At 43.9% G+C, this 25,270-nt stretch overlaps 1 protein-coding gene across 2 annotated transcripts in view; it reads left to right on the top strand.

The window, feature by feature from the left end:
- The window catches only part of LOC111246667 (voltage-dependent calcium channel type A subunit alpha-1-like), an 86,532-nt gene that overhangs the window by 42,074 nt on the left and 19,188 nt on the right, over window positions 1-25,270 (top strand). Inside the window, exons 1-14 of one of the 2 annotated variants that reach the window (XM_086978133.1) lie at window positions 553-5,237; window positions 12,408-12,505; window positions 14,502-14,743; window positions 15,088-15,227; window positions 15,412-15,512; window positions 15,766-15,921; window positions 16,938-17,138; window positions 17,552-17,794; window positions 17,991-18,050; window positions 18,240-18,344; window positions 19,551-19,568; window positions 23,278-23,295; window positions 24,462-24,525; window positions 24,779-25,043. In XM_086978133.1, coding sequence (XP_086834259.1) covers window positions 14,519-14,743; window positions 15,088-15,227; window positions 15,412-15,512; window positions 15,766-15,921; window positions 16,938-17,138; window positions 17,552-17,794; window positions 17,991-18,050; window positions 18,240-18,344; window positions 19,551-19,568; window positions 23,278-23,295; window positions 24,462-24,525; window positions 24,779-25,043 — 1,596 coding nt within the window. In that variant the 5' untranslated portion in view covers window positions 553-5,237; window positions 12,408-12,505; window positions 14,502-14,518. Of the gene's footprint in view, window positions 1-552; window positions 5,238-12,407; window positions 12,506-14,501; window positions 14,744-15,087; window positions 15,228-15,411; window positions 15,513-15,765; window positions 15,922-16,937; window positions 17,139-17,551; window positions 17,795-17,990; window positions 18,051-18,239; window positions 18,345-19,550; window positions 19,569-23,277; window positions 23,296-24,461; window positions 24,526-24,778; window positions 25,044-25,270 lie in introns of those variants that run through there. The other variant, XM_086978132.1, reaches the window with a different exon arrangement.

Below are 25,270 nucleotides of genomic sequence, written 5' to 3' on the forward strand. Positions count from 1 at the left end.
GCTTGTAGAGCACTCAGTTCTGTTATCCCTTTTTCCGACCCTTTCCCCTGTCTCTTTGAATTGGGGCACAGTGGAGCCAAAAGGGATGTGCCGTAAGCCGAGAAAGCTATTTGAAGCCCCAAGAGGAGGACCCCGTACGTACAGGGATGTAGGGGTCACGGAGTTCGCTTCGCCTTGACTTAGCGCTTCATGTAGTCAATCAGCAGGCAGAGTGCTGGTTTGCCGTGCTGCTCCACGAACGATGGAATGGCGGGCCCACCGAGCGACGGCCCGTGCCTCGGTCGAACTGGCAGACGGCGGACAAAGACGACGGCAAGTGAAAGCAGCGCCGTCTGGTGCACGTCGGACGAACTCGAATAAAAGCAGGTCCGGAGAGGGGCGCCCCCCAGCGGGCACGTGGCGCCTCTCTGGCGGAGCTTCCCTGGGCCCTCCCGAGCAGAACGCTACGTTGTGTATAGCCCTCTGCCTATATTTGTAATGGTGGTGGTGGTGCTGGTGATGCTGCTGCTGCTGCCGCCGTTAGCTAGCTGCTGGCTGTGCTCGCAGCGCTCTGAATGTTGGCTCACTGCCTCTTTGGCTGGGCTAGGCAGACAGGACAGCATAGGGCTGAGTCCGTGGCCGTGGTCGTTGGCCGCTGTGGCCGTGGCTGGCTGGCATTGCCGCATAGGACGAAGCCGTGAAGAAGCGGTGAAGCAGGCTGCTACTGGAGTGGGCTGCTATTGCGGCAGAGCAAGCAGCAGCGAGGAGCGCCACAGCGGGCGGACGGAGGAGCGCCTGCTGCCCCGTGTCAACGAAACCAGCGACCACAGAGTGGTAATAGTTGTGCAGAGGGGTGCTGTGACTACTGCACTCCAAGTTATTGTTCTAAGTGTGTCTGTGTGTATTGTCGAAGTGACGACGGACGCGCGAAGAGGACCAACGCCGTTGTCGCAGCCGTTGTAGCGGCCGTGACGGGCATCGGCAAAGCGACGGCAACAAACGTAACACTGCTACATCACGCGTTTGGACGCGAGTTCGCAAACTCGTGAAAGAGTGTACGAGGCTCGGGCTGCGCGGAGACCCCTTGGCGATCCTCTGCAGTGGGTATATGTGACCCCCGATGACCCTAACACCACGAGAATTACTAGTAGCAGCAGAGGTGGCCGTATCAATCGAAGACGAAGAAGAAACGGCAAGCGTAGTTACGGTAGCAGAACGACAATGGCGCACTGTGCTGCCCCTATTTGCCTCGTCTTGTGCGCGATAAGCTGAACGCCGTCCATGGGCCCGGGTTGAAGGGTTGGAGCCGTAAAGCGCCCGCCTACTGCTTGCTTTACGGATCGCTATCCGGCAGCGCTGCTCAACATTTCTCCATCATTATCATCATCGCCATCAAAACATGCTCATACAAACACATACAACAATCGCATCATCTCTTCCAGGACGTCTTTTCCAGATCGTTCGCTTGAGTCGTGTTGATCATCGGACGAGCAGCATGAAGCTGGATGGAACCTGAGCTTGCCTAGCTATCTCGGCTCTAACAGATCATCCCTCTCGCAACAGGGAGCAAAAAGGCTCGATCCTGCTCTTTACACTATGCCTTTTGGTATTATAGGAAATAATATTGTAGTACAACAAGTGACTGATGACAATTTCCACCACATCTAACCGGAGTGCGTACTTACTTCTACTACTGCTACTTCGGCGACGACGCACAACGCATATCTTAGGCGAGCTTCACTCCGACGGCCACAGCGTAATGAGTAGAGAGAGCATATATATTGATCATTGTGCGAACAATCGCGCATGTCTGTGTTGTGGTCTGTTGGGTCCAGCTTAGTCCAACGACTATGGCGAATTCTATAGGGCAGCAAGCGATCCGTTTAAACCACACCAAGGCGTGGATCGTTGGGGGGTGCTCCTTGCGCAGTCCTGCATCACAACGTTAGCCTCTATTTCAGTCAATCAATCAGTGAATCAGTGAGAAGTCAGTCAGTCCAACCGTCTCTGTATACCTTTTGTATACAGCGAGACAAAGCAACGATAGGCTTGCGGCCAAATGAACGATCGAGGGGAATAGCGTAGCTGGTTCAGGGGAGCAGCCGCGGCCTCGTCTCTCGGAGCCGCCTCATTTGCGGCAGCGGAACGTGAGCCAATGACTTCAAACAAACAGAGTAACACATGACACTCTACCATACATCGAAAATCAACACAGTCTCTATACCAGCCCCTTTAGTGATGCGGTGTCAGGCAAAAAAAAACCGAACAGAAAAAACAGAATTCAAATAGGAAATGTTCAATTGAACCGTAGCGTGATTACTAGTATATTAAGTGGAAAATAGAAAAGCCAGCACAACGAGAGACGCATGTAGCCTCCTAACGAAAACAGCTCAAGCCGCCATCATTTCTGGAAGACGGATGCATATATCTGAAATAGAATTATAATGATGCTGTTACTGCAGATCAAATCAGATGCAAGTTTACTGGCAAAATAGTGTATCGGTTCTATCAGTCGATAGACCCCGTATGACCATTAAGTGGAGGACCTTCTAATGGTGGCGTAGGACCCCACCGTCTGCGGACGACGCAGACGGCCACATAAACACAAACGCTTAGACAAACGAAAAGAAAGCATCTTTTGTATGCATACACACATAAACATACACACATATTTAAACTCTCAAAAAGATCGAATGCCTCTGGAATAGGTTTGCCCTGCCGAACTATTTGGTGACCGGCTAAATAAGGCTAACGCGCTTTTCTAAAAGGCCAGCAGGGACAAGCAGAGAGGGTGAAGCCCGTCAGACATAAAAGAAGATCATCAGCTCGACGAAAACTCTCTTGCTTCATGTCCTGGTGGTTATCTTCAATAACCACCAACTATCCATTCAACGATCCAGAAACAGCCATTAACAGTCGGCGAGGTATTAATTGACCCTGATATCTTCCGACAGACAGTTCCGGACCATGCCAGTTCTTCTCGATTTCGGCATCGAGAACGTGGCCCTTTTTGAGGCTACCCACGTAAATAGACCCGCATCAGTGTTTTAGCAATAACAGCAGCAGCATCGGCACCAGAAATCACCGCGCGTTGACAATTTTCGAGCTACGCTCGGCCTGTCGGTGGTTGATAATCTGTGATTTCCAATTAGCGTTATTACCAATATCATCATTATTATAATTATCACCATTCTTGTGCCGCTCGTTTATTGCGCACGTGAAATATTTGTGTGGAAGGGTAAATGACTTAGTTGTGACGGAGGGCCCCGAATCAGGATTATTTCGAATTTGATTTTTTGTGAATTGTGCGCGTCTGCATCTGCTTCCATCGCGACCATTTGATTAATTTATCTATTGATCGAATCAAGCAACCAGAATTAGCACTCCCTCTCACTAATATTGCTAATTATTGCTATCCACCAGCTCTACGGCTACCACTAGTATTGTTACTACTACAAATAATAAATAAAGAATAACAATAACAAAACTGTATCGTATCATCAGGCTTCGACTCCGATTGGTGGTGCCTCAGCTGGTTCAGATGCTGATATACTTGGTCATCTCTCTCTCTGCTCATGGACATCAGCATACGAACTACTGGTAAAAATAACCGTAGAGTGAAAGGCGATTTCCCTGGAACATATGGTCGACACTAATTGTCTTTTTATTGTCACCCATAAATACCACTACAGTAAAGTAAAGCTGCTACTAGTCCAATTCGACAATTAGTCAGATCCTTCTATTAGGAAGAATCGTTTGGTCGTACAGCAGACGTTGGAGTTAGTTACTAATAGAAGAGCGGAGGAGAACTTAAAGCAAATCGAAGAGGCAAACATCAAAGGGGTCGTAGCGTTCTACGATTCAGAGGAAGCGAAACTTTAATATATATCGCGACATCTTATGCCGATCAACCAATCGCTAACCAACGGCTGATCGGCGTGGAGCTGCCCGACCGGCTAGGAAGCGCTTTCATATAGAGAAAACGCGCAATTCAACGAAATGACGAGGCCAGTTCGTCCTAGAAGCGTGTTACTACTGTTACTATTATTACTAGAAAAAGACGGATACGATACGAATCGAAGAGACGATCTAAAGGAAGACAGCATAACGCCGCAAGATGATGGCTCCGCAAGGCAAGCAGACACCGAACTGCTGAAGCGGTTGGTGCAACTGCACATACAAAAAGTCGGCAGCGGAAGCAGGCGCAGCCAGTGTAGCAACGGCGTCCGTCGACTTTGGCGTTGCTGACGCTGGCCGTATCGTTTCCAAACAAAGAAAAATAAATAGACAAGGCGAGAAGGAGAGTCAACGCACAGCAGACACACACATACGCACCCATCCATACATAAACACACACACAAACGGCTATATGCGTCCACCGTTACTATAGTGGACTTGTGCTAAACACAAAAGCAGTAACAGAATAGAAGGACAAAAAACAGAGGAAATCTGCCATAAACGTGGTAGCCAAATGATACAAAATAACTGAGGCGGAGTCTCTAGCTGCGGACGACGAATCTAGGAGGACGCAACGACTCTCAATAAAGAACAACTTAGAGAAGGAGGAGAGCAGACAAGCGGGCAAAAAAGATGAGATAGCGAGCTGGAAAGCTGTAAATGAAAACGATCCTCTACCAATAAAACAACTAAACTCAATTGAGCACGCTGCATAGACATAAAGCGCGCTCCGAAAGCAGGAAAGGAACAACACCACGCTACGAGCTAATAAACCTAACAAACAGGAGAGTCCGGAACAGAACGATAGACCATACGAAGCAAACGAAAGGGGATACAAAGAGAAGAACCGGAAAAACCATCTAGCGAAGACAATGCTATTGTCGCAGACCGTCTCCTCAAGCAGGTTGCAGCCGGAACCACACAGTATGGCAGTACAAATCAGCTAGCACTAGATTCATTTTGCAAAAGAGGAAAGCACACGACACGGAAATTAGGACGAAAAAGAAACAAGGGCACACGAGGAAAAAGCGTCATGAGCCGATATGTACTGTTAGTATCGATTAGAGCTAAAACGTCTTCTCGAGCCAGCAACGATCGCAATCGTTGGCCCAGGCAGGACCTACCAACAACTCTGTTGCATTGGCCGCACAGATTGTCTCCCAAAAGCTAGGTTCTCCCTATTACCATCACCTTCTGCCAGATCGCCCGAGGTGATTTGTGAGCCTCCAAGAACCGAGGTTAAGCGACGAGCGCCAACGTGCTTCGAACATCAACTGAGACTGAGGTCGACGCAAAAACGAGTGAGTAAAAAAATCCTGTGTGTGAACTAACAGCTCGCAATACCCCCCCCCCCCCCCCCAACAGTAGACATCTTGCAGAGAAGAGAGAAATCTGAGACGCGCTGAATAACATAGGCCACCTCACGTAAAAAAGAAATGAGAGGCTATGTCGAACCAGCGACAGTTAGTGACACGATAGGAAAAGAAAGAGGAGGGCTGCCCACTCTCTGCCCCTATTATGGCCTGGCTGGGTTGGCTTGATACGAAGCGAGCGTAGGGTACTACCGATGGGCCTAAAGTTATTTCGTGCCGACGGCTTCATAGTTACTTCTACACACACATATATATATATATATAAATGTGTGTGTGTATAGAGAAGGCGAATGAGATAGAGAAGCTGGTGGTAAGTGTGTATCGATGCACGAGGCCACGCATGGAGTGGCCTCGCATACCCGCCGCTATGCCACAACTATTGGAAGTGTGGCCTGCTGCAGCGTATAGGGAATGGGTTGCCGTGCTTCACACAGAGAGCTGTAAGGCGGCGGCGGCAGAGTGCCTCGCTCGTGTGCAGACGGGCGTTGACGGTCTAAGGGATCGCGGTGATGATATTAGTAGCAAGCGATAGAAGCGAAGGTGATGGATATTTGTGGGACTTGCTATGCTGGTACACCTCGGCTATGTTGTATTATTGAGAGGGTGATTGGGTGCGGTTAGATGATCTCCGGTTGCCATTCTGACTGTACGGCTGCGCGATCAGGCCAGTAGGACGGGTTTGCCTGCGCGGATCTGTTGGGCCTGTCCCTATCCCCCGCAGTATGGCTCTATACCACCATTTGGTCGGATCCGGCGTAGTTGGAGCAAGGAACGAGATTGAGAATGCCAGAAACAGGAAAATCATTGGCGGGACTGAGAAGAGGCGGTAATGCTGCTGCTGACGGAAGGGCTAGAGGTACACTTGCTGAAGTCGGGGGCACAAGTGAGAGAGACAGACAGGTTTAGCAAAGGGTAAACGTAACGGTTCACGGCCCCAGTGAGTAGGCGCCTTTTGGCAGACGATGTAGGAATCCCGAGAAAAGTGAAGGTGCCGAATAACAACATTTGCAGCTGCTGCTGCTGCTGCTGTTGGCGATGTGCTTAATCAGACGGCGCTCGACTACATTGCGGCTGAACGAACAGCGCGCATGGCATAGACATCGCTGTCGTGCAAACATATAATACTGCTATTCACAGCTAGAACTCTATTACTACTACTACTACTCCTATAACGGGGGAAAGGATTGAGAGCACACGATTCATTCATTTCTTGGCCAACCGACAGCTACGTTGCCTCTTTTCTAGTTACGCAAAGCAATCAAAAGGATCTTTGTGGGTGAGTCTGACGGCGGAGGGATTTCTAGAATCGACTGGGTGGTCCTGAAGAAGGCACCGGTCAAGCGTGATTTGCATTGGTTCACAGGATGATGACAACGGGTGAGGCTAGTTGAAATGCCTGTTGTAGTATCTGCCGGCAAAGTTGCCAATAGCAGTGGCACTGTGCTACAACCAGTTTGTAATAACGAGGGGATAATTTGGGATCCGACCTTTCGGGGAGCAGGGGAATAAGTAAAAAAGGTGCCGCTCAGTTGCCGCTAAGTTCCTCGGTTCTCCTTTTTTTCAGCCGCGGTTTCAGTGCAACTAAGGCCAACCCAGTGTTCTTGGACGCCCTTCTTGAAGCCTTGAAAAACCGTTTCGGAGCGTTTAGGTTTAGCTGCCTCTGTGTCAGTGATACTACTGACCTACATCTTCTCGGAAGTTCCATTCGAAAGTGATTTGTCGCTGTTCCTTTACCTCTCGGTGGCCACTTTCTTTGTCCCCGCAAATGTTCCATGTTGGTTGTTCGTTTACTTCGTCTACCATTGTATACGTGCTAGAGTAGTAGCATTGTTATTATCCTGTTTTATTTCAAGTGTTGTTGTTTTTTTTAGTGCGGTACTGTATTTGGAACGATTAAGGCTTTAGAGAACTTAAATGTAGAAAGGCTCGATGCGTCTCAAGGTCAAGCGACAATGTGAGAGCGTTGACTCTACTGTAATGGTTCCCGCACAAATTTGGGTAGGGGCTGAGTCAGCTAAAGGATACAGGCAGTCAGTCGTCTGACGATCAATTGAATGAATGATTTCGATGCCAACGGGCATCGTTTGATAACATCTAACGAATTAAATGTACCACTTGTGCACCCGTCATTTGGAGATCATTGATCCGCGAACTGAAGTGGGTTCAGCTCACTAGGGTGTGCGAAATGTAGTGCATTACAATCACCGTCTCTGTTTCCGACCAAATAGCATAAAGGTAAGCTATATAAAATAGCCAAATGTTTTATTCGCGTATCGTCGAGTTTCTATGGAACGACAAGGAAACAAGATAACCAACTCCAGTTCCACCTATCTCCAGGCTACTTTTTCAAAGGAACTGATAGCAAGTTACATACTATTAGAGTTATTATACTGAGTCATGTTAGATGATCGCTTTAGACCCATACGGGCCACACAGGACACTATATGTTTAGCACGTATGAAAGCGGACGCCGTCGATGCCATTTCTATATGGGATATTGAAAAACCTAGCTTACCTTAGAATACAATTCAACTTAGTAGGCACGCATACATGTGTACATCTGTCAAGTTAAAAAGAAGCATTGTAGTTTCGTATCGCATATCGTTGTTATCAACAAAAAATTTCGACGATGGCCATATTGCGGATAATCGTTGTCATACATCGGAATTGATTATGAATAATTATCTACGTCAAAATCGTGCGTAATCATAATAGTTACACAGATTTCGTTCTAGTTAAGTTGCCTTTAGAGAATGGTACGCACAGTGATCCCTCTATCTTCCTTTCTCTCTTTAGAAGCAAACGGCAATTCGCCGATACCTAAGTTCCACCTCTAGCTCACGGGATCAACGATATAGGTACCCTTTTTTTCAATTAATTGCGACTATTACATTCGGATATATAATAGAAGAGCCGTTGAGAAATATACTCTTATATATTTTCTCTTTTACTCGTACCGGTTGTTTTAAGAGAGAACACTAAACAAATTTGGACCCACATGGCCGCATTGTCTCTTATATGATTAGTTTATAGTTTAGATTCACCTGAAGTCTGTCACCTAGGATAGTTAGACTGGATCGTTCGCAGATCATCAATGAATTAGCTGCAGCGGGCGCAGTAGATCAGTTCCAATTTTGGAAAAGAAAAATTTTGTGTAGGATTTTTCTACTTGAAAACAGCTGCTACACAAGTCTGTTGCTGTCCATTTTCTGATTATCGATCGTAGTACCCACTTCGCTGTCGACAACCCCTTTGCAAACTTGCCAGAAAAAGAAAAGGTACAGGATGAGCAAAAATGTCCTAAGAATGACGAGGTCGTGCGCAGGCAATCAGGGTGGATCAAATTTGACTCTGAGGCTGCCCGTGGGTTGACTAACGGGCTGATTAGTAGCTGCGGATTGAGACAGTCACCACTTCACAATGAGAGTCGTGTAGAGCGCACAAGGCCAGGCTGAACCGTTCATTTAGTGGCTCGCGGCTCAAACCTCCTGAAGTAATTTTCTTCTACCGGCGGGAACGATGGTGACAGACTTCGCATCGGGTTCGGCTGGCTCCGGGTTGGCGGTACACTCCCACTGGTCGATTGGCCCGCCGTTCGGCGTATCGCCTGTTTTGACGGGCACAGCGCACGCAGCAGAACGAAGAGATCTTGAAGGATAGCATCCATTTTACTCCTTTGTCCTTTGTAGGGCCTGCGCGCCTCATTTTATTCTTTGTTATAGGCTTGTAGCAACGGCGCAATATAGCCATTGCGGCGGCGGCTGCCCCGGCGGTGGTGGCTAGGCCTCTTCATTCATCGTATTAGATCGTCCAATGTCCAAACGTTTTCGTTCAGTCAACTGTTCGGTGAGAAAACGATGCTTTCCGCAGCTTTTCACACACCCTCTGCATTTCGTTCGTTCAATCTCGTACTCCCGTCCCGTCTAACCGACCGTGTGGCTAATATAGTTCCTTTTCTCTTTGGCGGGCGTCCTACCGAACGTCCGCTTGTTTTGTTCATCTGCCGTTATCGAGAAGGAAACGAACCGGTTTCTGCACTGACTGGCAACGTCTCTTTTTCTCGATTACGAATAACCCCGTTCCACTTCTAAAATAGGTTTCCCCTTCGGCTGCCGTACTAGCTGGAACGATACCATGGCAGGAGACTCCACTTGAAACAGCGAAGTACGTCATGACAAACATCACCATTGTCCCGCCACAGCTATCGCCATCGCACGCAGCCGGTGCGCCCTCATTAGCATCTGTGTGCTGCTGGCAGTGATTTGTTGATAGCCGTGATGTGAAGTTCCACGTGGTCTACAAATTCCGTTGGTTGTAGTTTTGTTCTGGTCCCCGATTTGAACATGTTTTTGGGCACATTGTTGCACAGAAAAATCGAAACTGAACATTTTGTGCCATGAAGTCTTACAAAGCCGAAATAACCTCAATCAGCAGCCTGATTTGTGTCATTCGCTTTTCAGTTTCTACTTTGGAAGTCGATTTAACCGCTTATTTTCATCGCTGGCTGATCTGCGTGCCCTTCATCGTCACACTTGCCTAACGCAGCTTCGACTTTAAAGTAAGTCGTTCGGCAACTACTTCTTCAATTGCTGTGGCAACGGCATGTGGACCACCGCTTACGCCAAAGGCTATGTTCTAGGAGATGATTAGCTGAAGCCCGGCGATGAAGTCAAAGAAAGTGCCTTACCCGCTTCATAGCGATGGAGGCTGTGATGGCGGTTCAAAATGGCAGTAGCAGGGTGACAGTTAGCCGGCCAGTGCAGTTGTACGACAGCGGCGGTTACCTTCTCCTGTACTCAGGGTGGCGGGAGAGGACTCCCTCGTTTATGTCCCTTTTACACTCGCTAACTGGCTGCTTGCCTACATGCTATGACGCGCGCCACCGGTATCCTTTACAAAACTGCAGCCACTATAGCCGCAATACGATGGGACGGCCGTCATGAACTAGCCAAGGGGAAACGGCATACGATCGCTAAACGGGAGCGAGCACGGAAAAGTGGGTTAATGGACTCGCTCAGATCCAAACAAACCCATTGCTGTTTAGAGGCAGCACTGTCAGTACTGTAAAGAAACACACGTACTGCGCAGGTAATATGTTTGTACGTTGTGGATGAGTTTGTTCAGACGGAGGAAGGAAGAGACCCAGAGAGCACAGACTGGAGAAAATTGTGGTATCAAGAAAAGTGTCAAGGTTAGCACTGACTGGGATTAGCGGCGATAAGAACTATCTCAGATTTGCAGTTCATAAAGAATCACACTTGTCCAACTCACCCTGATGGTGTATGATAAGTTGGGTTATTTGGCCATATCTGGTCAAGCACTGTAAGCGGCAGCACAAACATCTGTCTCATGAAGTATGTCGCTGGCTTTTCGGGAACCTAATACTTTAGGCCCTTGGTCTATAAGCGACCAGTCCCTCTGCAGTCGTCACATGTTTGGCTCCGTCACGGTCAGCATGCATCAAGACAAATGCCGAAGTGCGCAGAGCAGAATACAGACGACAAATATACTGTACCTGATTTTATAAATCGGCTACTGAAGTCTAATTAAAGCTAATGGATGACCCGTTGGATAACTATGAAGATCAGCAGAGAGACAAAACTAACGGAACAATGTTGTTTACTTAACGGCGACAGCTGAACGAACTTTGCGTTATGAACGGTGGACAATAAATAATAGAAGGATCAGCCCGCACAACCAGGAAGGTTCTTCTCAGAGAAAATTCTGAGAGAATTCTATGCAGGGTATCGGAGTTTTTAGCGTACACCTTTTTAGGGATGTAAGAGAAAGCATGTTTGCTCTGAACTAGATGCTTAATTTTTAGCTTATAACATCCATATTATCCTATACTTATCTGTAAATATCGGACCGCGTAAAAGTCGGCGAGTTATGAAATGTGAGTACGCGAGAACAATAGCAGGGATCCTTAGGGCTCGACAGAAAGGGTTTCTAGGATGGCAATGGCGTGACCGAGCTCGTCGGCGTGGATTGAATATCCGTGATGACCGTGGATCGCGTAAAGTGAATCTACTCAGCACAGATTAATGGAGTCATAATTCAAACTGCAGCGAGATATGTCTCTCTGGGCTACTCGACGAGACTTTGAAGGATGGGGCTTTTGGTTGAACTGAAGATGAGCTGTACTCTGCTTGGATCGCAGCGCAGGAATGGAATAACGAACATGTGTGAACAACGGCGAGAACAAGGCAAAAAAAAAGCCGGTGATACAAAGGCTGGAGAAAACAACACACCATAGGCGGCACTCTAGCGCTTAGTTGATGGCCTGTTGATGAGAAAAAAGATACTGAATAGGCTCGGGCTTCTCCTTTGAGCAATCGAACGAACATGAAAGGATGACAGCGTGAAATTGTTTAACAGATATATCGATGTGCCCAGATACAATAGTATGAAAAAGGATAGTAGAGGAAAGCATTTTAACGGCCGTCTAGGCACAGGTACAATGTATAACGTTAATTTAGAAGCGACCGTGGTCTCAATGTATTATGCGAAGAGAATCGTAGAGATGAGAACAGGAAATTTGACTTTACGCGACAACTTTTGTGCCGATTGGTGTGAATATGCTTGTTTTGAAACGTATGCAATCCGTGTCTTCAGGCTGGATAGGTAGGCCACCATTTAAACGGATGCTATGGAAATTCTCCATTTTATTGATCGTCTGTTTTGGTATAGTTAAGTAGAAACAGACAATTCGATTGAAAACGTAAAAAAAAAAATACGTTTTTTTCTATACTTTTTTTAGTAATACCTATTCGTAACATTGTTTTTTTTTAATAGAAAATTGAGTTCCTCGTGCTCTGAGTCTTGGACTATTACACAAAGTAGTGGGTACGCAGTGTAGAACCTTTTAAACTTTTTTGCTGGCGTATTAACATTTCAGTTTAAACGGAATCATGGAACTTAATATCTAGTAGGACAACGACTGAACCTATCGATCGTAGCTGCTGGTATTGGTGTGGATCTGGCCGTGGCTAAGTTAGCGTTGATATGTGTAGAAAAAGCGGGTTGACGATATGTTGTTTTATTAATGGAGCTCATTGGCTCTAACTTTCGGTTTTATTGTTTACTAATCGTTTCAAGTTTATCCGCTCTTTCGGCTGAGGCCTCCGGAGGCGGCCCAGGAAGCCGCTACGGTGCGAGGCCATCAGATTCGCCTCTTCAGAGCCCTGGGGCAGTGGGTAAGTAATAACATTCTTTGCCCGATATTTCCCCGTCCTCTTTACGGTTAGTCACAGATCCCTCTTGCGATGTTCGCTTGCTATTTTTTGTTGAAAACACATGCGTATTTAACAAATAAACCTTTTATTGCTCATTTTAACAATGAATATGATTTAGCAACTGGAGAGATAATTTATCGAATTTCATTTATTCACCTTTGCCAATTGTAGTAGTCAATAGTCTTATGCATATAGATCAAATATCCCGACATCAGAGTTAGTGTAGAGAAACCTTTAAAGCCTTTTGTCAGCTTAAAAAATTACCAGATATCGCCAAAAAGCAACAAGCAACATAATATCTATCACATTTTCCCTCGCATCTGGGGAATCTATATAGGTTCCGTTAGGCTTATAGAAATATAGTTTTCTGCAGAGTTTATAATGGAACCCATGTACGGCAAGGCCAATAATGACGTGTCTATTTAGCCGTTTCGAGACCTTCCACTCGTTGTCTCTAATTGTACTCGCAACAATCTTCTCGAACTTTAAAACCCAGTTCTTAAGGTACGTCAAAGCGACGACGTATACCTTCGGACAGCAGTGGCGAATCGCCTAGAAGATTTTCGAAGTAACTTCGGATCACTACGTGTAGTTCCGTTGCTTTTTTGAAAGAGGACGCTTTGATACGCTTTAATCGTTCGAGATTTTCCACAGGAAGACTCTTCCTAAGTGGTGCGGAACCTATACGTCGTAATTGAAGCTACCTTGAGGTAGAATAAGCTGAGAGCGGTTGCGAGGGACAGGCAAAGTGGCGCTTTGAAACTTTAGCTGCGGCCGGAGAAAGCAACCCTAAGTATGGCAACGGGTTAACATAGGCAAGAGAGGATATAGCGACGCACAAGGTGTCAGTGGCCGCTGTTCTGCTTCCTCTTCGAAACCTCATCGCCTAGGTTAGGTTGACAGTCAGTCCCAAATCCGTAATTGCCCTGTGAAGCCGGGCTAGAATTTGCTGCACTTGGAGCATCTTCGACTCGCATTGTGTATACAAGGTGGCTTCGACAAACTCCCTCGAGCTGCTTATTTCATTAGGAAGGTTCTGTCTATCCAACCTCTAGTCACGACCGTCCGTGTTCGGGTCGACACATTTAGTAAACTAGATTCGTATGAGATCTCTAATGCTGGCCATGTGGATTCTTTTTTTGATAGTACCTAGTCACAGCCGTGTCTGCATACGACGTTCCTGCTTACCAACGCAGGGTAATGAAATTAAGTCGTTAAAAATATCATCATATTTCAGAAGTACATCGCGGATCGATCTCTTATACCATCACGTGGTCACCTGTACAGCTGCTATTGATGTACGGATTATTGTGGCCTAGCAGGGAAGTCATGCAGTGTTGCAAAAAATAGCAACGTGCCATATTAGAGAAAAATGCTACTGGACGGTCTTGGATCTCTATTTCGAGCCGCGCTGTGAATTTGTTGAACACGGACTTCTCTGAAGACGAATAATTGACAACATTGTCTCAAACAGTCCCTCCTATTACGTTTTGAAGCTTAGAACGTAACATCTCCAGACACCTAAAAAATTATGAATTTCACCCAATGAAACGTCGCGCTATTTCTGATGTTTCGGCCTGTTTTTGAGCTTGTTGTTACTAGGCTATTGTTATTACTAGGCTAAAACCAAAAATACTTGGAGTAACCTTTAGAATGGCTCATAAGCTCGTATTCTTACATGAATATCTATTTGTTTTAACAACAGCAATAACTTAACACATCTGAAATCACGAAAGCGATCTGAGAGGATTTGATCCAGATGGAAAGACACAAAACTCATCTGTTAAGTTGCTTCTGTCTTGCACAAACAGCATAAGCTAGCTATATTTTAGCTATTGGATCTCAGCTAAATAACCTTTTAACGATTTTCTTCGGCGCTCCCTTCGTCTCCCTTTATCTGACTCACCTGTTTCTATTGTTGATATTGAATAAGGCTTGTTGTTTGTTACGCTCGCAGGCGTAGGCCAGTTCGACATGACTAAAAAGAAGAAGGGAGCGGCGCGTGAGCCCGGGGAGAAAGGTCCCACGGCGCTCTTCTTATTATCAGAAGACAACCCGTTACGAAGATGTACACGCTTTCTCATCGAGTGGCCACCCTTTGAATTTATGGTGCTCGTCACCATTATCGCCAACTGTGTAGTTCTCGCCCTCGAAGAACATCTGCCTAAGGGAGACCGAACGCCACTTGCTCAGAAACTAGTAAGATCAAGCTTAACTCTGTTGTCTCGAAAACCTATTTTATCCAATACATTTGCATGTAAATAAAACTTAAGTAAGCGCGATCAATGTTGCATTTACTTAATAAGTCTGTTACACATATTATCTTTGTACATCTGTTTAAGGTACTATACTGTACCTTAGTCAGACGATTTTTCGATTTTATCCGCTTTATGCAATAGTGCTAGTCACATATTTATGGTTGCCAATACCCGGAAACGTAAGAAGCTCATTGTTCCAAAGGGCGTTATGTTTGAAAATGGACTAATCAACGAATTTCAATGTAGATATTATAAATACAAACTAATTTGCGTCTGCTCTTACAGGAAGAAACAGAACCATACTTTTTAGCAATTTTCTGTGTTGAAGCATCATTAAAGATTTTAGCGTTAGGACTTATACTGCACAGCGGGTCGTACCTAAGAAGCGTTTGGAATATGATGGACTTCGTTGTTGTTGCATCAGGGTATGTTCCAGGCCGTTACTGATTGATATATGAAATTGCAAGTGTTTATGCCCTTGGCATAGTTCACGATACCGTAAGGTTGGCAACGTAATTTTCGGATTCAAATAATTCTATTTTTTTTCTCAATCTACCGTATAAGAGTAGTAAGTATAAACATACCTGTATGTAATTGACCATGTTTTAGGCTTGTTACGATTGTTATACCGGACAACATGGACTTAGATTTAAGAACATTACGGGCGATCAGGGTTCTTCGGCCCCTGAAACTGGTGTCGGGTATCCCAAGTGAGTGGACCATTAGTATTTCATATACTATCTATAACGCCTATATGGATTCAATGAAGCCTAGCTTGAGATTTTGTCAAAAAACGTTTTACTTGTCTTATTGAATCAAAGAATCTCTCGTTTTCACTTTGCATATGCTTCCAATGGCAGAGAAAATGGTCCTATTTGATACCAATTTCTATTCGACTCAGGTCCATAGGGGAAGGTTGCACATATAGTCTTGGTTAACAGTTGTGCTATCTGTTGACAACAGGTTTACAAGTTGTGTTGTCGTCAATCATCAAAGCAATGGCACCTCTGCTCCAGATCGGTTTGTTGGTATTGTTCGCGATTGTCATCTTTGCCATCATCGGTCTGGAGTTCTACAGTGGAATTCTTCACAAAAGTTGTTACAGCTTAGAAGATCCAAGTGAGATTTTGCTCTTTCCGCACATCTAATATATGGTTATTCTTTAGTTTTCCATCTAAAGGAAGTTAGTGCATTTTTACAAAGTGTATTATCCTTATCGAGCCGGTTACGCCCTTCATTGAATACTGGGTGAGCCTCAAATTGCCCTTGTGGCGCTTGCATGCCTCATTCAAGTAACTCAGTTAAGTGGAAATTATTTTTTTAGTTAGGATATTGGGTATTTCGGATACGGACATTTCAAGTGTTCGAGTTACCTTCGTCGAATCAAGCAATTGACAATGTTTCATTGTATGAGTTGGGCTGTAATTTTATACCATAGTATTATATATATATATATATATATTACAGAACAAATCGTACTACGTTGACCTTGCTTCGTTTCCGTGCAGTGCGTGCCTTCGGTACGCTTCGGTACGGTTTACCTTCGGTAGCTACACGAACTAAAGCCCGCCACAAGTGTGTGGCTGCAAACAGTTTCGTCGGCTACTGATATTTATTACGTTATTTGCATTGTATGGTGCTGCTTGATACAACACTGCGCGTAGTAAGAACCGATAGACTAGATCACTACAGCATAGGTCCCTTATTGAGTAGTTTATTGAGCCGTATGTATTCTCCGATCGGTTTCGTCAATCAGATCCAGTATGCCGAAGATCAAAAAGCATTTTTGTTACATCTCTAGTGACTTACCAATGGATAACGTCGTACATTATAGAAGCAAAATAGAATATCGCTCATAGAACGCTGAACAACTGCATTTTTTCGTTCGGTTAATTTCGAAATGGCTTGCTTTTCTAAGTGTCAATCAATCTCTCACCGGTCTCGCTGGCATAACAACAATATCTTGTTGATATATATGGAAAATATAAATGGTGTGTCTCTACAAGATGAAAGTAAACAACAATTTTGTACACGAAAGAGCTATTTTTGGTATAATTTTTTTCTATAATTCAGGTCCATTTCAGCGTAACAATAATTCCCAGACTTTCGTCGATATGTGTATTGTTGAATTGCAGCGGATATCGTTCCTGAGGGCGAACAGGAAACGCCGTGTTATTCATACGTAATTGCCTCCAACGTACCAAATGGTGCATTCAAATGTGACAATAGCAGTTCGTTCTGCAAAGAAGGCTGGAATGGTCCTAACTACGGAATCACGTCCTTTGACAACATATTCTTTGCTATGTTGACTGTATTTCAGTGTATTACCATGGAAGGTGCGTACATAAATCGATATGCTTTCTCAATGTTACGAACGAAAGCGCTTAATTTTGTTTGCCATAATGAAGCTGAACTATCTTAAAGTAAACTCAATGATCTTAGCCGTCCTCGTCCTGAAGTTGTATTTGTCACGTCTTCGAAGGATCTTCAAAAAGAGATGAAACAAAACCATTATGTGATGATCTAACTAGCATGCTTTATGAATTCGGCCAGTTTATATAAGTTCACAGCCTTACAGAGCTCATTGCTGAACACGACCTGGATGTTCTTGGTCCACAAATTATCCACTAATTCATTCATTAGCCCAACTTCGGCCACCACATTAATCAGAACACATATATTAGTTAATATGAAAGTTTTCCAATAGCACCCTAATAAATAAAATATACTACTCCGTGCGGTTGTGCAGGATGGACGCAAATGCTGTATTGGACGAACGATGCAATGGGCAATGCCTTCAACTGGATCTACTTCGTGCCACTCATTATAATAGGGTCATTTTTCATGCTCAATCTGGTTCTCGGTGTACTCAGTGGAGAATTCGCAAAAGAAAGAGAAAAAGTCGAAAACCGTCAAGCTTTCCTCCGCATCCGAAGGCAGCAACAGCTGGAAAGGGAACTTGACGGATATGTGGAGTGGATATGCAAAGCCGGTACGTCTCGATTTTCGTCGAACAATTGACGGACTATCAGTTTATATTGCCTTGATACATTGCAAACCCATACCTAAAAGTAATGTCTCACAAAAGACGTCTGTGAATCTACAACAAAGAGATTAACCGATAAGAAAAGCTTGTCTCACCGTGACTATTACCTAGGGGCTGACACAAAGGAGATGCTTTTTTTCAGAGGAAGTTATCCTGGCTGAAAAACGCACCACTGAGGAAGAGAGACTGTACATCCTTGAAGGTAAGCATCCAAATCTTCTAACGCTTCCACGTCACGTTAGCGAAAGTCCTTCTTGTCCGTACCCATTTCTACTCCGCAGTGCAATTGAAAAACACTATTATTTAAAAACTCGTAGCCTGTTAGTGTATGTTCGCCTTCATATAGTTAGCATTAAAACAAATGATCATGCCTCTCTTCGGGCGCACACAGCCCGGCGCAGGTTCGCCGCCAAACGCGACAAAATGAAAAATATGCGCGGAAAATCCACTGATGAGGAAGAAGAGGAAGAAGACGAGGAAGACGCTGAAGATGAAGGTAATCCATCTTCAATCAATTCTATTATTGTAAATAACTAACAATAGTGAAAAGACTTAGTTGGCTCTAATCGCTGTTATCAGCGATAAAATAGCTGACGTTTAGTTGCTCATTTATAAAAGACTAATATAGAAGTATATTATTGTATCAGTCACTTACAAACTGTAATCGACCGAGGTCGAAGCTCCTTGATCGCTATTCCTCTACTCATCGTTGAGCCAGGACGTCGTTATTCGATGTAATACATTTTTATTTTTCGATGGATAACGTTTCCATCACTTACTCAATCATGCATAGCTTGAAAATTGCGGTGTAACATAAACGTTCAATCTATTTTTGAAAAACAATCAGACCGGAATATCAGACACTGCCGTTATTGCTCGAACATATACAAAAGTCAGTATCTAATTTGGGCTGGTTCACGTATCAGTGTACCGTTACGAAAGAAACCTGGAGCAAATAATAATCACTAGCCGACCGCTTTTACACTCCTCACGTTTTATTGAACTATTGTATCCACTAATGTCTAGCACTGACAACAATAAATGGGTCGACGCTTCGTAACGACGCGTTCACTTGGGCTCAATTTCTGAGGATCATGTGAAGCTCTGAAGTTCGTACCTTGCCCCATCAGTATCATCATCATCATCATCATAGAAGAACACTGCCGTGAAACTACTGTCTAGATATTCACAGTAGATTCTTACAAACATAATGTTTTTAGCACCGGTAGTGTATATACCCAGAAACGAAAAGAGATAAAACAGAGTCTGTTGAAATCGTATCTAGCAGGCCAAGGAAAAGCCAGGCCGAAATCACCGCTCTCTGGGTTTGTTAACATGCTACTTTATATTCTAACCGGAATTTTTCTTCACTACGTTTTACAGAACGTTTGACTGCCACTATAGATACTATTATATATACCGTATAGCAATATCCGATAGAAATTTCGATATATACCGATAGAAATATCGATTCAAGCTAGCGGGACGATGATGACGTCGGCTTAGGTTATGTTCTTCTTGTTGCCGGCGCACAACAATGATTTTATCTATCAGCCTATATTTAGCTAGTCACCGTTTAGCCAGGCCATTGGGCACGAGCTACTGCACTCACTAATTTTCAATCTTCTATCCACACTTGATTGATTCACTTGTGTTTCATCTGCTCCACCCTTCGGATTTCGACCCGCTGCGGCCAACACAGAATCCGAAACAGGAGAAGGTAAACAACAGACCGCGAATTTCTCACTGGCTCATGTATCTATATACAATAGTATCGATCCCACCGGCTTCTTTCCTCTGCCCTTTTTCTTCTATGGTATCTGATTGAAATGACCATATTCTTTCTCCGTTTTCGCGTACTCATCCTACCTCCATTTACCACTACCCAAACCTTTATTATTTAGTAACTCATACGTGTATCCGAAGTAGTGGAGTGGTTTCTTTCTTATGGAAAAGAAGATAACGGGTTCGCCCGCATGTACGGCCACCTGTTCGTTTCCTCCTTTTAGTTATCACACCGCCATAATCCCACAAATCCGCCACTTTCCATGCTCGGCGTAATTCTATGATTCATTGAGTGTGTCATACTTGGTTCCCGTCCTCACGGCAGGATAATATATTATCTTAATTGTTTGCCTTCCTCGTGACCTATGTCTACTTTTCAGTTTCTCCAATACGAATGTTTCGATGTGTCATTGACCCGTCTGATGTAAACTTTTCGTCATTTTTTATGTAATGTTATTCTTCCTATACGTCTATATCCATCAAACTTCTTATTGGCCTTAACGATATCTAAGTAAATCTACCATGAGTATCGCGGCACAGTTACCCGTTCAGGTGCACTGCCCTGCGCCTTGTCTTTGTTGTTTGCTCCAGTGATAATGGTAATGACAATGATACGTTTATTTAATTGCCTCTATTCGATCAATCTACGTATATACCAACAGATGTCCCTAAAGGTTATCGAAATCTGGCTCTTTGTTTTTTCCTGTTCTAGTTACAATTTTCTGCGCGAGATTTTGTTTCCTCCCCCTACACATGTTTACAGCCATCTTGCTATCATCCTACATCGGATTTTTCGCATATGGCTCGGGAATTTATTCCGTCAGTTATATTTTTCTCTGAGGCTCATTTTAATGCGACGCAGAGTAGTCCCTTGCAGGTCACTACGTGTGCGCCTACCTATTATCTGCCAATTACCTGTATTGTCGTTGTATCATTGTAATTTGGTGTCTCAGCGTATTGTTGTTGTTGTTGTTGTTGTTATCGTTTGTTATACTTACTTATTACGACTGTTGTTACTCTGATTCTCGTCAACGCCATCGCTGAATTTTCCTTTTCGTCATATTTTCCGTTGATGTTTTCCTGCTTCTTCCCAACAGAATACAGTTATCTATAATTATAAATGTTCATCCCGTTGTTACCCACCAACATTATGTTTTAGCATCTATATATATATATATGCATCTTTACGTGAAAATGTATTCCATCAAAGTTCAACCTGATTCGTTTTCCCTTGCAAACAGAGCCCTCTGTTCCACTGTTCCGTTCGCTACAGCCCCGCGCTTCTGACCCACCTCTTCCTTTCGGAAGTTCGTATCCATTTGTTCGCACGCTTTATAGAAGATGTAATCGGATTTCCATTATAATCACCTAAACTTCTATTACGGCACCCAACTTCGGTCCTTCTTTTCATCTGCGGTGCGCCAGTAGTTCCGTTTCCATAGTCAACTATCCATCCATCCATCTATCCACGTTTCCCTATTCCATCCGATCTTGCTTCTCCGCCGTCCACTAATTCATCGTTCCTTCGTTTCATGTTCTCGTAGCTGCCAAATTGATGATCGTGTGCTATACATATGACAAGCCTTTTATTCCCTGCCCTTACTCTCCTATTACATGGCAGGTGCATTTTTATTTGTAGTTATCAGCGTCGTCGTAAGAGTTGCACTAAGTTAACCTAGCGAACCTTCTCTAGCCACCATTTGAGAAGTTGTATCTAGCGTTCTATCTAGTATTTAGAACAGTAGTATCGTAACTTGCTGATATTCGAACTTGTATCGTAACGTGATGCCATTTTATTTTTATGAGTTTCAAATTAAACCACGCGATATTCTGTGTTCAAGATGAATTTGCTGCTAGGACAGATACTGAATGTGGGCTTGCCCAAGCCGCGCACCCCCCTGCGCAGCAAGTGGCATTGCTCCACCGTTTATGTACTTTAGATGATGACAATGATCAAGCATAACTAAAATATAATCGTACCATTGTTGAGTCAGTGCATCATTACTACAGGCTGTGAATAATCGTATTTTACCGCGAACAGCTTCCGGTATTGTTGAGGGAGCTGATGCACTCTGCCTGAACAATCTGATCACCATCCAGCTCTGTCTACGATTGATGAAGGATTAAAAAAAGCAAGCCTGAGCTTCGATTTCCTTGATAGATCTTTGAAAACTATCCATTAACATCTTTACCGCGTATCATCATTCGACTCCAAAGATAGCTCAATGACTGAATCAGCAAGCAGTAATGATACTGACAATCTTAGAAATTGTGCCAGATGCTATTTTGTAGCTTTAGTAATATTCGTATTGATTTATCTTCGTCGAGTGCTCCCCTCATCCGTAGTCATAATCGCTAACGTGTGACGGCATTTCAACACAGTTTTCAACATGCTAGAGAGCATTTGCCATAGTAATATTACATAGTAACTTACAATGTTATTTATCTAGAGTAATTATAAAAGACAGAAAATAATACAACAGATAATCATATTTAAATCACTTCATTAAATCAGCATGTCTTCTGAGCGTATTGCTCAACATGAATAGTCGACATTGACATATTTAGCAAAAGACATTTAGATGAGCATTATTTAACACATACGTAAAGGAGACACCGTCGGTATCCGCTCGTATCTTCTTACACCCAACAAAGCTTAAAAGAAAAGCTCTGAAATAAAGGAAAAATGCTTTTAGTTTTGAGAGGTGTCTCTATCTATTGGACATATCCCGCACAAGTTTACACCCTCTAGCGGGAGCAAGTCTTCGATGTTGTACCGAATAAGTTATTCCAAGCACATGCTCATATAGTTAGAATCGATGAAGGCGCTGAAAAATAGAGAAGGGCCCTACTTTAATTCAGACCAATTAAAGTTAGAACCAATTCTATTTAAGTCAGAATCTAAAAGAAAAAAAGTAAAGGCGAATCCCGTTAGACATGAAGACCTGTTGAAAATATAGCCAGAACATTCTAGCTGCGTTAAATATTTGAAACCTTTAAAACCGGCCCTCTACTACGCTAAAATTGATTCTTAGTTCCTTACACCCTGACCATTTGATCGCTTGGTTTGACACGTTTACTCTTGGCAAAGTCCCGTACAGTGACCAAATAGGCCATGGTGTTTATTCATTGCCTTATTTATTTTTTTTGGGGACACCTGGCTACTAATTCTGATCGTCTTATTCAAAGTTCGTTATATATTACCCCCCTTGGTCTGAAGTTGATGCCTGACGGCGGTGCGGGATGTAGAACTTGAAACATTTTCTCCCGACATTTACACACAATGTACGAATGAACCATTTAATAACTAAACTATCGAGGATCACGATAATGATTGTGCTGATGAACCATGGCCTTGGCGTTGGTTGAACTCTTCTTGTACTTCGGCTCTGTTCGCTGACTCGACCACCACGTGACCACTCGATCTCATCATCGGCGTCCAACAATTATCTGGTCCGATCTCGTCTGACGTCGTCTCGTTCGTCTTCTATGATGGATGGCCGATTGTTAACGATGTTCCGTTCTGACGTACGCTTTCGGCCACCTTTCTGCTCCATCTCTTCCACCACCGATCGTGCTTCACACGTTTCCTGCCCGCGCATCGATCCGTCCACGATCAACAAAAAATGCTGGTGGCCATGCAGACCAAACGTCTAGGAAAGGTGACTGACTTGCCTCTGGCGCCCGGTTGGGACAAAGCCGAACTGGACTCTGTCGCAAGACAGAGGCCGGCGGCCATATATATATATATATATATACACATATATATATATATATGTATATATATCGCTTGTACTAAACAGAGAGAAAATTTGCGATAACAATGAGACAGACAACAGTCAGACGAACAGACGTACAATTCATACGTACTAGCAATAATCCAAAAAGCTGTTAAATTATCTACATATATATTTACCTACTATCTTCTTGCTTTAGCCATCTTCTGTTAAACGCTACCCCTGTTATTAGACGGGACTGTGACTGAAATGAAAGTTTTGTCACCCCTGCACCGAATCTGACTGGGATGATGGTTGATGCTGCCACTTCTACGGCTGAGCTACAAGCCACGCTGTGGACTGTGCACATGACTGTTGATTGTTAATCGTTAGATGATGTGACTGTTGCCATAGTCCATAGCAAGAGGAACGATGCAATACGGTTGAATCCTGTATTGCAACTGTATCGGGCCACTTGAATGACGATGTTGGCTGCGTGCTCCCTGGATAAGATTTGTTAAAATGAAAAAAAAAAAAAACAGCGAGAGAAAAAGTAAAGTAAATTATCATAAGAACAAATAAAGCGAGTAACCTGAATTGAATTGTGAATGATGTTAGAACGATAAAGCTGAAGTTACCGATAATGACCTCGAGGAATGCTCGAAGGTATCGTGAGGTTTTAGCAGAACACCATCCAATAGAAGATCGGAGTACCATCGTACTCGAATGTATACTGCCTTTTGTATGCTAACGCCATGAAATGTGGAAATCCATGCTTCAAATTTGCTCATAATATATTTCTCTCTGTATAATATGATGCTTGTATCGTACTGCATGTTATAGGATGTCTGTACCTACCCTGTTTGAGTTCGTATTTGTGGTCTTCTGCATTGTCTCTATACGTGCCTGTCTCTGCATTATGAGATAATATTAATTGATAAATTATAGCTTATCTGATGGCTGCTATCTGTTATGATATTTTCTGGCCTGTACATAGAAAAAGTTGTGGCCTAATTGCCTTGAGATGAGGCCAAGAGTACTGCATTGCTGGAATGGTAGCTCGATACCGAACCGATTCCAGAGCAACAATTAACTTTCCACTTTCTTTTAAGGATCCTTCCTAAAAACAAATTCCAACAACCGCGGTGCTTTCGGGCGCGCAGAAAAGCGCTTTCGGTAGGTATCGCGTACAGCGTAATTATCTATCTACCATTATAAACTGTATTATTAAGCGTGCAGTTTATGAAAAAAAGTTCTCTAGTGACAATTTATAATCTATCAGCGTTTACCTCTGAGCTGTGAAGTGGATTCACGCGTTGTTCGATGGTGTTCGCCTCTTGCGAAAACGTTCAATGCTTGTAGGTCTCACTGCGTAATTACTCTTATTTATTTTGCACGCGATACGTGATTGTGATCAATTGGCCATCAGATTCATGATCCGACGCGTTGTCAAAACGCAGCCCTTCTACTGGACCGTGATCGTGCTTGTATTTCTGAACACCGCCTGTGTGGCCGTAGAACACCATAAGCAGCCGGAGTGGCTTGAGACCTTTCTAAAATATGCGGAGTATGTCTTCCTGGGATTGTTTATATCAGAGATGTTAATTAAGGTATACGCGCTTGGACCCCACATCTACTTCGCCTCGTCCTTCAACCGATTTGACTGTGTGGTCATCGCGGGCAGCATTTTTGAGGTAAATAAATCGATCAAAATGTTTGATCGCTAATATAAAATGCAATAAGACGATCGAAATTTCGGTAGTTAGGTTGAGCCGAGTCAAATCTGGAAAATTTACAAAAGAAATTCTATTGTTTTGTGCAGAGCTCCATATACAATCGAGCAAAGCCGATTGATTGTGGTGGCTTCAGCACACTTCAACTATAAACCCTTTCGAAATCATGTGGGGATACTGAATCATCG

The sequence above is a fragment of the Varroa destructor genome, unplaced genomic scaffold, assembly GCF_002443255.2.
Source record: "Varroa destructor unplaced genomic scaffold, Vdes_3.0 BEIS01000001.1, whole genome shotgun sequence".
NCBI classification, from domain to species: domain Eukaryota; kingdom Metazoa; phylum Arthropoda; class Arachnida; order Mesostigmata; family Varroidae; genus Varroa; species Varroa destructor.